General features: G+C 35.9%; 1 protein-coding gene across 4 annotated transcripts in view; it reads right to left on the reverse strand.

Annotated features, from left to right (window-relative positions):
• The window catches only part of LOC122802629, a 1172105-nt gene that overhangs the window by 57611 nt on the left and 1099237 nt on the right, over nt 1-15257 (reverse strand). For all 4 annotated transcript variants that reach the window (XM_044072319.1, XM_044072318.1, XM_044072317.1 and 1 more), the window contains one exon: nt 11185-11487. In XM_044072319.1, the coding sequence (XP_043928254.1) occupies nt 11185-11487 (303 nt within the window). The remainder of the gene's footprint in view (nt 1-11184; nt 11488-15257) is intronic.

Below are 15257 nucleotides of genomic sequence, written 5' to 3' on the forward strand. Positions count from 1 at the left end.
GCCTAATCTGAACAAAGATACTTAGAATAGCAGGCACAATAAGAATTCACCAGCAATTCCCAGCTCAGAAGGGCAGAGGCTACACTCTCGTCCCATAAGAATGTAGAACACAAACATTCTTAATGAAACATAACCAGATTGGAGCCCAAGTGCTTAAACCAGAACTAAAACACTTTTAGAATAACAGACACAATAAGCCTTCAACCAGCAATTACCAGTTCAGAAGTGTAGGTTATCCTCTCCTGGCACAAAAGTATAGACTACACATCTTCTTAATGTAAAATAACTAGCACAGAGCCCAAAAGCTTAAATCAAAACTAAGACACTTTTAGAACAACAGACACAATAAGCCCTCAACCAGCAATTCCCATCTTATTAGGGTATAAACTACCTCTTCTGCCACAAGAGTGTAGACTGCAAATCTTCCTTGTGTAAGATAACTAGTTTGAAGCCCAAGTGTTTAAATCAAAACTAAGAGGTGCAGAATAACAGTCACAGTTTGTTCAGGCTACTAATAAGCAGTAATAAATGCTGCAGAATAAATGCAACTGAACACTTTAGACCATACAGCAAAAAGCTAAATAAAGTAATAGAGTAGGAAGAAGCACAGATGCAGAGACACAGTAAAAGCAGTTGATTAAAGTGCAATACACACACACACACACACACACATATATATATATATATATATATATATACACACACACACACACACACACATTTTATATATATATATATATATATATATATATATATATATATACACATACACACACACACATACATTTTTAGTAAATAGGAAGGGAGGAAACAGAAGATAATTCAAGTTTTATAGACTAAGGGATAGCAACATGGTGGTGTGAACCATAGCTCTAGATGATTGTTAATGTTAAAATGACATCAGGACCCCATTTGCAAAAATGAGAAAAACGGGTTGTGGATGGATGGAGGACATTCCCAGGTGATCTCTCATTCTTCAGTAGAATAAGCTAATAAGATGGTACTGAGAGGGGTGTCCACAATCAGATTTATAATAGGGGTGGGCAACTCAAAACCCACCAAGTTTAATAGCACAACAACAGTAGGGTGGGTGGGTAGGAAAAATCAAATATAAACAGAGATCAGCAATACTCAGGCAGAAAACAGCAAGTCAATAAAACAAAACAAAATGCAATATAAGAGAAGATAAAAAAATATGTAACCAAACCTTAACTGAATAACTTCAATCCAAAATAAAATGCAGACAGAGATCAGCTATAGTCAGGCAAAGAACAGCAAGTCAAACAAGCACTACAGCTAAATAAAAATACTCTAAATATTTCCAGCTAAATTAGGAATCCTATTTCTCAACTCCTCCCACCAATTAGCTGGATGTTATCACTGTCTGCAAATAATTATTTTCTAAATGACCCTAGCCAAGACCTCTTAAAATTCAAAAAGAACAAAAAACTTAAAAAAAATAAAATGCAATATAAGAAAATGATAACAAATAGAAGTAACCAAACCTTAATTGAATAACTTCAATCCAAAATAAAATGCAGAGATCAGCAATAGTCAGGCAAAGAACAGCAAGTCAAACAAGTACTACAGCTAAACAAATATGCCACTAACATATTTCCATTTAAATTAGGAATGCTATTTCTCAACTCCTTCCACCAATTAGCTGGCTGTTACTGTCTGCAAGGAATTCTTTTCTAACTGATCCTAGCCAAGACCTATTAAAACTTGAAAAGAAGAAAAACCCAAAACAAAACAAAATGCAATATGAGAAAAAGATAAAAAAATACAAGTAATCAAACCTTAAATGAATAACTTCAATCCAAAATAAAATGCAGAGATCAGCTATAGTCAGGCAAAGAACAGCAAGGCAAACAATCACTACAGCTAAATAAAGATACCTCTAAATATTTCGAGCTAAATTAGGAATGCTATTTCTCAACTCCTCCCAGCAATTAGCTGGATGTTATTCACTGTCTGAAAATAATTATTTTCTAAATGACCCTAGCCAAGACCTCTTAAAATTCAAAAAGAACAAAAAACTTAAAAAATAAAATGCAGTATAAGAAAAAGATAAAAAATAGAAGTAACCAAACCTTAAATGAATAACTTCAATCCAAAATAAAATGCAGACAGAGATCAGCAATAGTCAGGCAAAGAACAGCAAGTCAAACAAGCACTACAGCTAAATAAAGATGCCACTAAATATTTCCATTTAAATTAGGAATGCTATTTCTCAGCTCCTCCTACCAATTAGCTGTCTGTTACTGTCTGCAAGGAATTCTTTTCTAACTGATCCTAGCCAATACCTATTAAAACTTGAAAAGAACAAAGACCTAAAACAAAACAAAATGCAATATGAGAAAAAGATAAAAAAATAAAAATAACCAAACCTTAAATGAATAACTTCAATCCAAAATAAAATGCAGACAGAGATCAGCTATGGTTAGGCAAAACACAGCAAGTCAAAAAAGCACTACAAGCTAAATAAAGATACCGTTAAATCTTTCCAGTTAAATTAGGAATGCTATTTCTCAGCTCCTCCCACCAATTAGCTGGATGTTACTCACTGTCTCCAAGGAGTTCTTTCCTAACTGACCCTAGTCAAGACCTCTTAATATTCAAAAAGAACAAAAAACTTAAAACAAAATAAAATGCAATATAAGAAAGATAAAAAATAGAAGTAACTAAACCTTAAATGAATAACTTCAATCCAAAATAAAATGCAGACAGAGATCAGCAATAGTCAGGCAAAGAACAACAAGTCAAACAAGCACTACAGCTATAAAAAGATGCCACTAAATATTTCCATTTAAATTAGGAATGTCATTTTGCAGCTCCTCCCACCAATTAGCTGGCTGTTACTGTCTGCAAGGAATTATTTTCTAACTTTTCTAACTGAACCTACCCAAGACTTTTTAAAATTCAAAAAGAACAAAAAAATTAAAACAAAATAAAATGCAACATAAGAAAAAGATAAAAAAATAGAAGTAACTAAACCTTAAATTGATGACTTCAATCCAATATAAAATGCAAACAGAGATCAGCAATAGTCAGGCAAAGAACAGCAAGTCAAACAAGCACTACAGCTAGATAAAGATGCCCCTAAATATTTCCAGTTAAATTAGGAATGGCATTTCTCAGCTCCTCCCACCAATTAGCTGGATGTTACTCACTGTCTGCAAGGACTTCTTTTCTAACTGATCTTAGCCAACACCTCTTAAAACTCGAAAAGAACAAAAACTTAAAACAAAATAAAATGCAACATAAGAAAAAGATAAAAAAAATACAATTGACCAAACCTTAAATGAATAACTTCAATCCAAAATCAAATACAGACAGATATCAGCAACAGTCAAGCAGAGAACAGAAGTCAACTAAGCGGTTTACTATCATTTACTTGAAGTAGACTCGGTTGAATGGTTGTATCATTGACGCACGTCCACGAAAACTCACACTGTCGAAGTCAAGTATTGCTGAAATACATGTTGAATTCAACCTAAGAACTAGCATTAACATGGATTGAGATAAGGCTGAGATTCTAACTTCTGCAATATCAGAGTTCAACATGGCCAACGTTCGGGTTTCGTGCGAAGTGGATTTGACCGAGTCCACTTCAAGTAATTGACAGTAAACCCAAACAAGAACCACATCTAAATAAAGATGCCTTTAAATATTTCCAGTTAAATTAGGAATGCTATTTCTCAGCTCCTCCCACCAATTAACTGGATGTTATTCACTGTCTGCAAAGAATTATTTTCTAACTTTTCTAACTGACCCTATAAAACTCAAAAAGAACAAAAAACTTAAAACAAAATACAATATAAGAAACAGATAAAAAGAAGTAATCAAACCTTAAATGAATAACTTCAATCCAAAATCAAATGCAGACAGAGATCAGCAATAGTCAGGCAAAGAACAGCAAGTCAAACAAGCACTACAGCTAAATAAAGATGCCACTAAATATTTCCATTTAAATTAGGAATGCTATTTCTCAGCTCCTCCCACCAAGTAGCTGACTGTTACTGTCTGCAAGGAATTTTTTTTAACTTTTCTAACTGATCCTACCCAAGATCTATTAAAAATTGAAAAGAACAAAAACCTAAAACAAAACAAAATGCATTATGAGAAAAAGATTAAAAAACAAGTAATCAAACCATAAATGAATAACTTCAATCCAAAATAAAATGCAGACAGAGATCAGCAATAGTCAGGCAAAGAACAGCAAGTCAAACAAGCACTACATCCATATAAAGATGTCACTAAATATTTCCATTTAAATTAGGAATGCCATTTTGCAGCTCCTCCCACCAATTAGCTGGCTGTTACTGTCTGCAAGGAATTATTTTCTAACTTTTCTAACTGATCCTACCCAAGACCTATTAAAACTCAAAAAGAACAAAAAACATAAAACAAAATGCAATATAAGAAAAGATAAAAAAAATATGTAACCAAACCTTAAATGAATAATTTCAATCCAAAATAAAATGCAGACAGAGATCAGCTCTAGTCAGGCAAATAACAGCAAGTCAAACAAGCACTACAGCTAAATAAAGATACCCCTAAATATTTCCAGCTAAATTAGGAATGCTATTTCTCAACTCCTCCCACCAATTAGCTGGATGTTATTCACTGTCTGCAAAGAATTCTTTTCTAACTGACCCTAGCCAAGACCTCTTAAAATTCAAAAAGAACAAAAAAATTAACACAAAATAAAATGCAATATAAGAAAAAGATAAAAAGTAGAAGTAACTAAACCTTAAATTGATAACTTCAATCTAAAATAAAATGCAAACAGAGATCAGCAATAGTCAGGCAAAGAGCAGCAAGTCAAACAAGTACTACAGCTAGATAAAGATGCCCCTAAATATTTCCATTTAAATTAGGAATGGCATTTCTCAGCTCCTCCCACCAATTAGCTGGATGTTACTCACTGTCTGCAAGGACTTTTTTTCTAACTTTTCTAACTGATCTTAGCCAACACCTCTTAAAACTCGACAAGAACAAAAACTTGAAACAAAACAAAATGCAACATAAGAAAAAGATAAAAAAAATACAAGTGACCAAACCTTAAATGAATAACTTCAATCCAAAATCAAATGCAGACACAGATCAGCAACAGTCAAGCAGAGAACAGCAAGTCAGCTAAGTGGTTTACTATCATTTACTTGAAGTAGACTCGGTTGAATGGTTGTATCACTGACGCACGTCCACGAAAACTCACATTGTTGAAGTCTAGTATTGCCAAAATACATGTTGAATTCAACCTAAGAAAAAGCATTAACATGGGTTGAGATAGGGCTGAGATTTGTACTTCTGCAATATCAGAGTTCAACATGGCCAACGTTCGAGTTTTGTGCGAAGTGGATTTGACCGAGTCCACTTCAAGTAAATGACAGTAAACCCAAACAAGAACCACATCTAAATAAAGATGCCTTTAAATATTTCCAGTTAAATTAGGAATGCTATTTATAAGCTCCTCCCACCAATTAACTGGATGTTATTCACTGTCTGCACAGAATTATTTTCTAACTTTTCTAACTGACCCTAGCCAACACCTCTTAAAACTCAAAAAGAACAAAAACTTAAAAGAAAAACAAAATACAAAATAAGAAAAATAGAAGATGTAATCAAACCTTAAATGAATAACCAATCCAAAATTAAATGCAGGCAGAGATCAGCAATAAATAGTCAAATAGCGAAAAGTAAGTCAAATAAGCACTACAACTAAAATGTCAATTTTTTTAAAGAAGAGTAGACTTACTAAATTTTATTTAAACTAAACTTTATTTAAAGCAAGTTTTAGATATATATTGAAGTTTGTATTATTAATTATATCATATGTTAAATTGTTTAAGGTATATTTTGTCAAGTTTTTGCATTTTCAAGTATGGACATATTTGGTTGGTTCATATGGATCACATCTTCATTATGTGAATTACATTTGCATGGGGTGTTTTATTAATTTTTCATTTTGATGAAGTCCAAGTGTATAGTGCAGAAAAGTGTTTAAGGTCGATTGAGTCTATTAAACACTGCTTTGATACTCAGTCACACTGTTGTTACTGCAGATTTCCATGAAGGCTTTTTGTTTTGGGTTTTATATAACTAGATTTAGTGACTTTCTTTTCTTAAAATAAGGAAATATGGACATTACTTGTAATATTCTTAATGAATTTACAAAGCAAAAAAAATGTATATATATTTAAATTCTACCAACAGGAAAACACAGTTATTTTATATGCTCAATATATGTTTATTTTGAACCATTACCAGAGAGCACACACAGTAATAATAATAATAAATTGTGGATATGATCAAATCCAGATTTTACAGCATAGCACAAAAGCTGACTCTATTCAGGCATCAGCGTAAACTTATAGTGATAAGATTATTTTGACATGTTTATCAGGATTAGTGATGGCCAATATCAGAAAAAGCAACTCTCAGAGACAAAAGCTCTTTGATTCAACTACAAAAGAAACTAAGAGGCTAGAAAAGTCCAGCAAGGCCAATTATAAGGTCAGGATAGCATCCCAGGCTAAGCAGAAATACAAGGCCTTCTTCAGCTATGTCAGGAATCTTAAAGTTAATACTCAGCAATGTGTAGAACTGGCGGTAAATGGCACAACCTTCACTGACCAGGGTGACATAGACAATATACTGGGTGATAAATTTTGCTCTAACTTTACTCCACCCACTAACCCCTGAGAAATCCCATCTACCATATCCCCCAAATGATCAACAGGGTGCAGGCCCTTGAAGTGCTCGCTAAGGCCAAAATCACTGCTTCAGTAGGCCCCGATATTATCCCCAGGTGTCTCCTAAATAGCGTAAAACTTGATCTAGCAGGACTGACTGAGGCAATCTAACTACAGCCTGAAAACAAGTTATGTGCTAAGTGAATGGAGGTCTGTCATCCCTCTTCATAAGGATGGACCATCAACTGACCATGGGAACTACAGACCCATCAGTCTAACAAGTCTAATATGCAAAGCCATGCAATTAATCATGATGGAAGTAATCATCAAGGACATTGACAGCCTACAGCCACTGGAGCCTTCCCAGTTTGGCTTTGTTAAGGAAAGGTCTTGCCTACTTAACCTGGTAGATGTCTTCGAGAGGGTCACTATGGCTACAGATGTGGGGAAAATGGTGCATACCACCGGGTCTAGATCAAAATCATGACAGATGGAAATCGCGAATACAAATACGTCAACACATAAAGAGCGAACTACCATAAGAGCGAACCACCTAGTGAGCGAAAACCAAAACATTGAATAGATTTCCCTAACCAACAGCACCATGCAGGTATACCTAAACTAAGTAAAAAAAGTAACATAACACACTTTTACAGGGAGGCAAGCCCCCCTGCGCCCCCCCCCACTTAAATATACCAACTCAGAGATTGCACTACAGTGGGGGAAAGGGTATATTCCCTTATCCCCAGAATCGCACTGCTGGCCAAACGAATCCGTTCGATATTTTGCCTTTCACTCAATAGGTGGTTCGCTCTTCTGGTAGCTCACTCTTTACATGTCGATGTATTTGTATTCGCGGTTTCCGTCTTTCGTGATTTTGATAGAGACCTTGACCTGGCCAAGGTGTTCAATACAATACCCCACTGAGGTATTGTTAACTCTCAGAACTAGGCATAAATCCCAACATAACTCGATAGATTGCCAGCTGGCTCACAGGACCCACAAAGTCAGGAGCAGTGAGTGTACCTCTCTCAATGGTCCAGTCACCAGCTGAGAACCCCAAATTCTGTGTTGGGCCCACTCCTGTTTTGGCATCTACTTCTTGAAAGTCAAGGCTAATGTCAAAGGCCTCTGGCTCATGAAGATGACTGTAAATTGGCAGTTCTCATAGATTCCCCCCCACAGCACCAACACTCGACAAGAGGGTATAATGCAAACAATGACTGGTGTGAAAGCCATGGATTAAAATTCAATACAAAGAAATGCATTATGGTGCCCTTTGGGATTGTGTACACCCAAGCTAATTACTTCATTGATAAAACACCCCTAAGAGCTGACCTAATATTTAGGGATCTGGTAACATATGTAGACAATAATCTTGTGTTCAACCAACAAGTGGCCAAGATAGTAAGAAATTCATTCTGTTGCCCAACTCATAAGCAAAAGTATACACCCAGGTCCAAGGAAGTAATAGGATCATCATCATCATTGAGTATGATGCCCCTCTGGCAAGTACCTAGCCAGGCACTTGCAACAATTGGAATGCCCTCAAAGGCTCCTCAACAACAGAATCTAGGGTATGAATACCCTGTCCTATATAGATCGCCTTAAGGTCCCATCTCTGTACTCAGTCTCCTACAGGTTACTGAGAGGTGATTTATGCCTAGTATATAAGGCATTCTCAGATTCAGCTGTGGTGGATCTCTTGCACATCCGCAAGATAAACAACACAGAAAGACTAGATCCAAGGACCCAAACATTTCCTGCAATGTGAACAGAGCCTGCTGGGGGGACCTATATGTGTCCCATCGGATCACCATGCTATGAAATAAGCTCCACATCTACGTGAAGCAGACTTCATTCGTCACCCTGTTCAAAAGAAACCGTGACCATTGGATAGGAAATCACAGATTCACCCCCAGCCTGGACCCCATGTCTCTGATGGACAGAAGTCGACAGTAAGTAAATTAATCCCCAACTAATGTACACCCCACACACATAACCCTTAGCTACTTCTTTACTAACATACCCCACCATATTGGCATCCAGGGAACTCTGGGACAAAACTGGGTTGGGTTGCATAACTAGTCTTGTAAAGACTCTGGTAGTCATTAGCCTAGTATGAACCTATGAACCCATTGCATGAGAAAATGCAAAGTTGTAAATGGGTTTGTGAAAGTACATAAGAGTATAGTAAGATATTATGACACACAATAATTAAATATTGGTTTATTAAAAAGATATGACAGTATCTTGACTTAGCATCATAAAGACCATTTTGCAGATTCATTTAAGATTATAAAGCCTTTCCTTTTCTTTTTAAGATATATCCTAAGCATGAATATCATAAGCATGTATAGTCATGTAAATTAAAATATCAAACCAAAGGTTACACACATTAACTGATGGAACAAAACAGATTTTTCATGGGGTACACATCCTATACTGTTAATGTATTTTTATAGCTCTGAGTAATAAGAGTTGACCTTTGATAAATGCATCTTTGAATGACAAACATATTTGATAAAAACCTTAATATATAAAATGACATTTTTGACATGAATATTCTGACTTTGAAAAAAAAAAAACAGTAACTAACAAGATTATTTAAGTCTACTGTATCGTTTGAACAGGACTGAACAACAGCTATCATTTGGGCAAATGTTTAAGATGTTTTAACTTTTACAAATTTAAAGAGGGAGATGTTAAAGTTAGCATTTGTGTTTTAATGTATGCTTTTGTAATTGTAATTATAAGTGCTGATTCATCAAGAAAACAAACAAGAAATGGTTCATGTTGACATGATTAGAGATTGTTTTTAAAACAGCTTCTATGCACAGTCTGCCTGGTAACCTAATAAAGCATGAATACACATACCCAGCTATAAGAGACTACATTAGCTCAAGTGTAAAATGAAAGTTCAAGTGTTTTATTGCTTTAATACACTCTTTGAGAGTTTATCTGAGGTACTTTAACTTTATAAAATACAGAGATCTGTTGGAAAATAACTGTCAGCACATCTATTCTATCAAGTTATATCAAAAAGTGCATATTTTTGGAAGATGTCATTCTGCTCTGCTTTAATTAGGTGCCGTTACCTGCATCATTATAAAGTAAATGCCAGGAAAATATCTCAAGACTATGACTCATTATGATGTGTGGAGTATAGCAGACTGCACTACAACCTTGAATTCTCTTTTGCAATTTTGCTTAGGTCAAAGCTAAGCTCATATTTCAGTGACAGGCACGCTGTCACCCCAATACATTTCTTATGGCAACTGCTGTCTGCTACTTATCTTTACTTATTTTAGGGTTATGGTGGCCTCACTTATTCTGCTTACAACAGGTGTCATATACCCTGATTTATGGGTATCCTCTACAAATCTCAGAAAACGTGCTCCATACCTATCTCTTCCACCAAGTCCCACATTTCACAAACTAACTGATGCAGGCTATTCTAGTATTCATATAATTTTGTGATAAATACAAACAATCCAGATATGTAACCTTGGCTAGACAAAGCAGCGCTAGATAATGGGGCTTTCTTTTACACCCAACAGTTGCAAAGTTGATGGCAGGAATTCTGGGTCTATATTACATTCACGAAAGACGTATTCATCCAGTACGTCTTCCACGAACAACAACCGACGAAAATCACTTCAGTGAACTGTTGAAGTTTTCCCACGGTTCGCAAACACTTGCCCACCAACCTAAACTTGCACTTTTCCCCACTGTAATGCGATCTCGGAATTGGTATATATAGTTAGTGGGGGTGTGGGGGGTGAAGGGCCCCACTTGGATGGATTTGAGTTAGTCCACTGTGTGTTCCAGATGGCTGATGGGCAAGTGTTTGCGAACTGTCGAAAAACTTCCACGGTTCGCTGGTGATTTTCATTGATTGTGGATTGCTGAAGACGTATTCGATGAATATGTCTTTCAAGGATGTAATATAGACCTGGAATTTCAGCATTGTACCCTGAAGCTCACAAGCTTTAATCATGTACCAAGAATGGGATCATAGCATTAAAGGTACCTGACAAATACAGTACAAGGGGTATCATTTGCTATGTTCTGGAAGAAACATTAAACTGACCCCAGTCCATCCTTACTGATGGGTTATTAAGGTGATTTTTACAAATCCTCTGTACTTCTTGGAAAGAATATCGGAACACATGGTAGTATCCACTGCATGAAGGAAGCACATATGAACTTCTTGTTCACCTAATGACAAATTACATCCATTACTCTTCCTTTTGTCTTTTCTAGTCCGAGGTTAAAATGGGTGCAATGTTTGTTATGCCTCCCCAGGTCAACAGCATAATTACTATAAATAAATCACTCATTTCTTTGCAAGTACATCACATGCAATGCTTCTGAAAAGATGTCGTTATTACATTTTTAATAATATTCAGTAAAGCAGTCTAAAAAAGATTCATTTAGCTACTGGCAACAGAATAGTCAAGTATCATTTTGCAAGATATTGTACCTTGAAGAGGTAGTCCTAGCAAACCAAGTAAACGCAGGGCAACTTCTGTATGAGCTAGCTTCTTGTTGTTCCATTTCTTCTGGGATTCTATTACAAAGTTTGTGAAGTTTATGCTAGCTGTATGTTTATATTCATCCTTATAAACTGGAGCTTCTTGGCTATGTTCCTGAAGCAGGTTTGAAAGTAGCTGTTTGTGTCCGTCAGCACTCACTGCCATGGAATTTGAACTCCTACCAAGAATGCAGGTTAATTGCAAAACAGCTTGCTTTGCCGCTTGTTCCTGTGCCTGCACAAAACTGGAACCTGAAATTCAAAAAAAAGAGTAAATTACATAAACTAGGACATTAGAAATAGCATGTAGACCCTATTGCTGAAAGAGGTATTCAGCAGCTGATCAGCAGAGGAAATGGTATATTTTAGTACTGGTTAGCTCTACACGTCTCCTGAAAACAAACTCAAGTTTCTTGTTCTTTGTCATTTCTAAGATGGAACAACACTGTCTCTAATGCAACAAATAAGACAGATGTTAAAGGCTGTTTTAGCTGCTATGTATGTTTCAAGTGACTGGTGCCATAGATGCACAGGAATCACAATGGCCACCATCTTCTACTAACAGAGGCACCATTACATGATTGCCATCCAACTCAGGCTGTTTAAATAAACTCTGGCAGTCTGGGCAGCTACGTTCCCACAGAGTTTGCAACTGTGATCAAAAGTATGACAGATCTATAGGAAGCAGAAAGGAATAGAAGGATCCTAAGTGAAAGACCAGCACTGGTATAGTTTTTATTACAATCAAGAACAGAAGCTGTTGTTAAAAAAGGGATATTAAATATTGCATGACAACTATAAGAATCTATAAGAATCAGTTAGAGGAAGTTAGATAGGATTCGGAAGAGAGTCTGGATGAGCAATTCACAAGGAAACAATGGAAAGATATGTGTCTGGCTCCCAAATATGTAAAGTCCAGAAGATTTAATATTTTTGCTTGGAAGTGTTTGCATAGGTGTTTTTATACCCAAAGCAGACTCCAAACAAATTTTCCTCAGGTAGATTGCTAATGCTGGAAATGTGCTGTGTAAGAAAGGTAACTGGGAACATATTTTTGAGTGTGTAATGAGTTTGCAGACTTTAAAAATTCCCCACAGACTATTCTGTCAGAAATACTGGGTGAGCGAATTGGTGTAAGGAAATTATTTTTTTGAGCTCTGATACAGAATTGGAATTGCCTAGACAAAGTAAGGCCTTGCTGAGTTTACTTAAGGTGGCTACCAAAAAAATTGCAATTACTATAAAATGGAACTTAAAGTCTAAATGAACTAGAAGTAAAGAATATAGCAGCAGAGTTAAAAGAACGATAAGTGGGATCTTTATAAAACAGTAGGAGCAAATTACATAGAAAAAATGGGGATTGTGGGAACAATACCTGCAGAATAATGTTTTAAAGGAGGAATGAGGTTTTAAGGGAAGGCAGAAATTGAATGATCTATGTAATGTTCAATTGACAATGCCTGTACAGAAGACTATATGCAATGTATAATATGTTAAACAGAAAATATGGCAATATGGTTTGTTTTCATTTATATAAATGTACGATTGCCTATGTCATAAATGATAATTCATTTAAAGATGTTTCTTGTATGAAAAAAGTATGACAGCTCTGATCAGCCCTATCCCTTTTTCCTAAAAACAAACATGCCACTTCAAACCCTAAATATCCAACTAGTTTGAAGAGAAATAACTGAACTGTTGGTATAACAAGTAAACGAGTGGCAGTTCAAAGGCCTCCTGTTGCTTCATTTTTGTACTGAAGGCTTCACTGCAAAAATAAATCTACTATTCATTTGCATAATCTTATGACCCACTCAACACTGAAAAGCCTCTACAAGAACTCCTGTTATAATGAATGCATTAGGCTGTAATTTTGTTGCTAAAACTGGATTATCCATAGTTAATACATTTTCTGATGGAGCACATAAACAATAAAACTCACAAAGCTGCTCCATTCCCACAAACCCTTCTCTAGTTTTCAATTTGTTTTTTAGGAGATTTAAAACATTAAAAAGATCAGTTAAGTTTTGTTGTTCAGACTCAGTTCTTTCAATTCTCCATATTGTTATAAAAAAGTAAATGACAAAGCAGCATATGGGACAGCAGTAGACAGGGACAAGGAAAGATTAAGACTCCCAATGTCATTACTATAGACCCACACAATCTCTAGAAATGCAGGTGTCCACCAATAAAACACAGAAAAGTCTGTTTTTCTGTTGCAGTTTCATCTCTTTTCAAAAACATAGACCAGATTCATGTCTTGAAAGCACTGACAAAATTTACCGTTTGTCTTTACTGAAATGTATGTCTTTATTTTGACTTACTGATGTTCAATGGATCATCCATGGTATATTGAAGATCAACTGACAGCTGTCTGGTAGTCCCCTGTAATCCGTTAAATTAACTTTAATTATATATATATATATATATATATATATATATATATATATATATATATATATACACACACACACACACACACACACACACACACACACACACACTCTATCTCTGAGGTGAAAATGACTTTGGGTAATGGGAATACATGCATTTTCTTTTCCTCTTGAGCGGTTGTAATTTCAGAAGCAGAAAATTTAGAGTGGCAGTGTGAAAGCAGAACCCACAAATTCAAGGGTGTAGGGGACACAGCTCCTACTGCAGAAATGTTTTCACATTATCTGGACTACTTGCCTTGTTGGCCAAATAGGTGGTGAAACAGTGTGTTCTGTAGTCTGAGAATCAATCCTTTGTCTCCAGAGGGCTCAGGTAGCCTTAGATTTACTTACCTTGAATATGACAAGTGATATCCTCAGCACAAATAGACTTCCTCATAGTTCTGTATGTTTTCAGTCCGAGTAGTGAAAAAGTGCTTGAGTTATCAGGAAACATTTGCCATACAAAATGCAGTTTTGTAACTTTGGTAGGATTCAGTATATCTTTGTCCCAAATACTCTAAATAAGATGATGTTTCGTGAATTATACTTTTAATTTATTGTTTCAATGGTGATTTTACTGGTTATTTTATAATTTATTGATGCCTACATGTTAGAATCATAACAGAGCAAATATCCCAGAAAGCTTAATTCACTGAAACAGAACAAAATGAATGAACTCTATCAAAATGCAATGGATGAAATGTTTACCAGCAAGATATGTCCATTCTTATATCATTACAGTGTGTCTTATATGACATTTTGAACTTTATTAAACTTTAAATGCAACACAAGTAATACACAGGTATTCATGACTGGAAGCTTCACTTCTCTCTCCAAAGTGCGTAGAGGCTGCATCTCAGACCTGACTTCACTCCTCCTTGTTTTAAGGTCATGCCCCATTGTACACATCAGAGGTGCTGCAATCCTTATATTAAAATAAACAAAAATAAGGGTATGGGAGAAAGTACAGTTGTGTACACTTACCATAAATGTAGATGTTCGAGTGTATTCACTGTTGCAGTCATTACATTTGGGTTATCTGCTTGCAGGTAGCCCTCAGTCAGCCTGATTAACAAAGTCTTGGGTCCTGCGGTGATTGTTGTCCCTTCTTCCATGACGTCAGGTCGTCAGGGGTATAAAACATGCAGCCAATGCCATTACATCAGTTTTTCTTGCCCCAGATGTCAGGTACCCCCCTAATGGGAAGCAATTAAATATAAAAGTACAAAGATATACCTCCAGCAAAAAAGCAAATACACCAAAAAGGCTTTTAAGCATAGTAAAGGAAAGTAGAGGTATAGCCAAAAGAAGTTAGGGGGCTGGAGGGAGGGAGGGTAACCAGGACTGCAACAGTGAATACACTCGAACATCTACATTTATGGTAAGTGTACACAATTGTACTATGTTCTTCATGTTTCATTGTTGCAGTCATTACATTTGGAATCTATGGTCATTACATTTGGGTATATTCCCAAAGCTATGGTTGGGAGGAGGAATTTAGATAGCATTAGGGCCAGCTATAAGGCCCTGCAAGACTGCAGTGGCAAAGCCAGCTCTGGAATTAGAGAAAATTGGCAAATGATAATG

The sequence above is a fragment of the Protopterus annectens genome, chromosome 5.part0 (assembly GCF_019279795.1).
Source record: "Protopterus annectens isolate FY-2018-M chromosome 5.part0, PAN1.0, whole genome shotgun sequence".
NCBI lineage: Eukaryota > Metazoa > Chordata > Ceratodontiformes > Protopteridae > Protopterus > Protopterus annectens.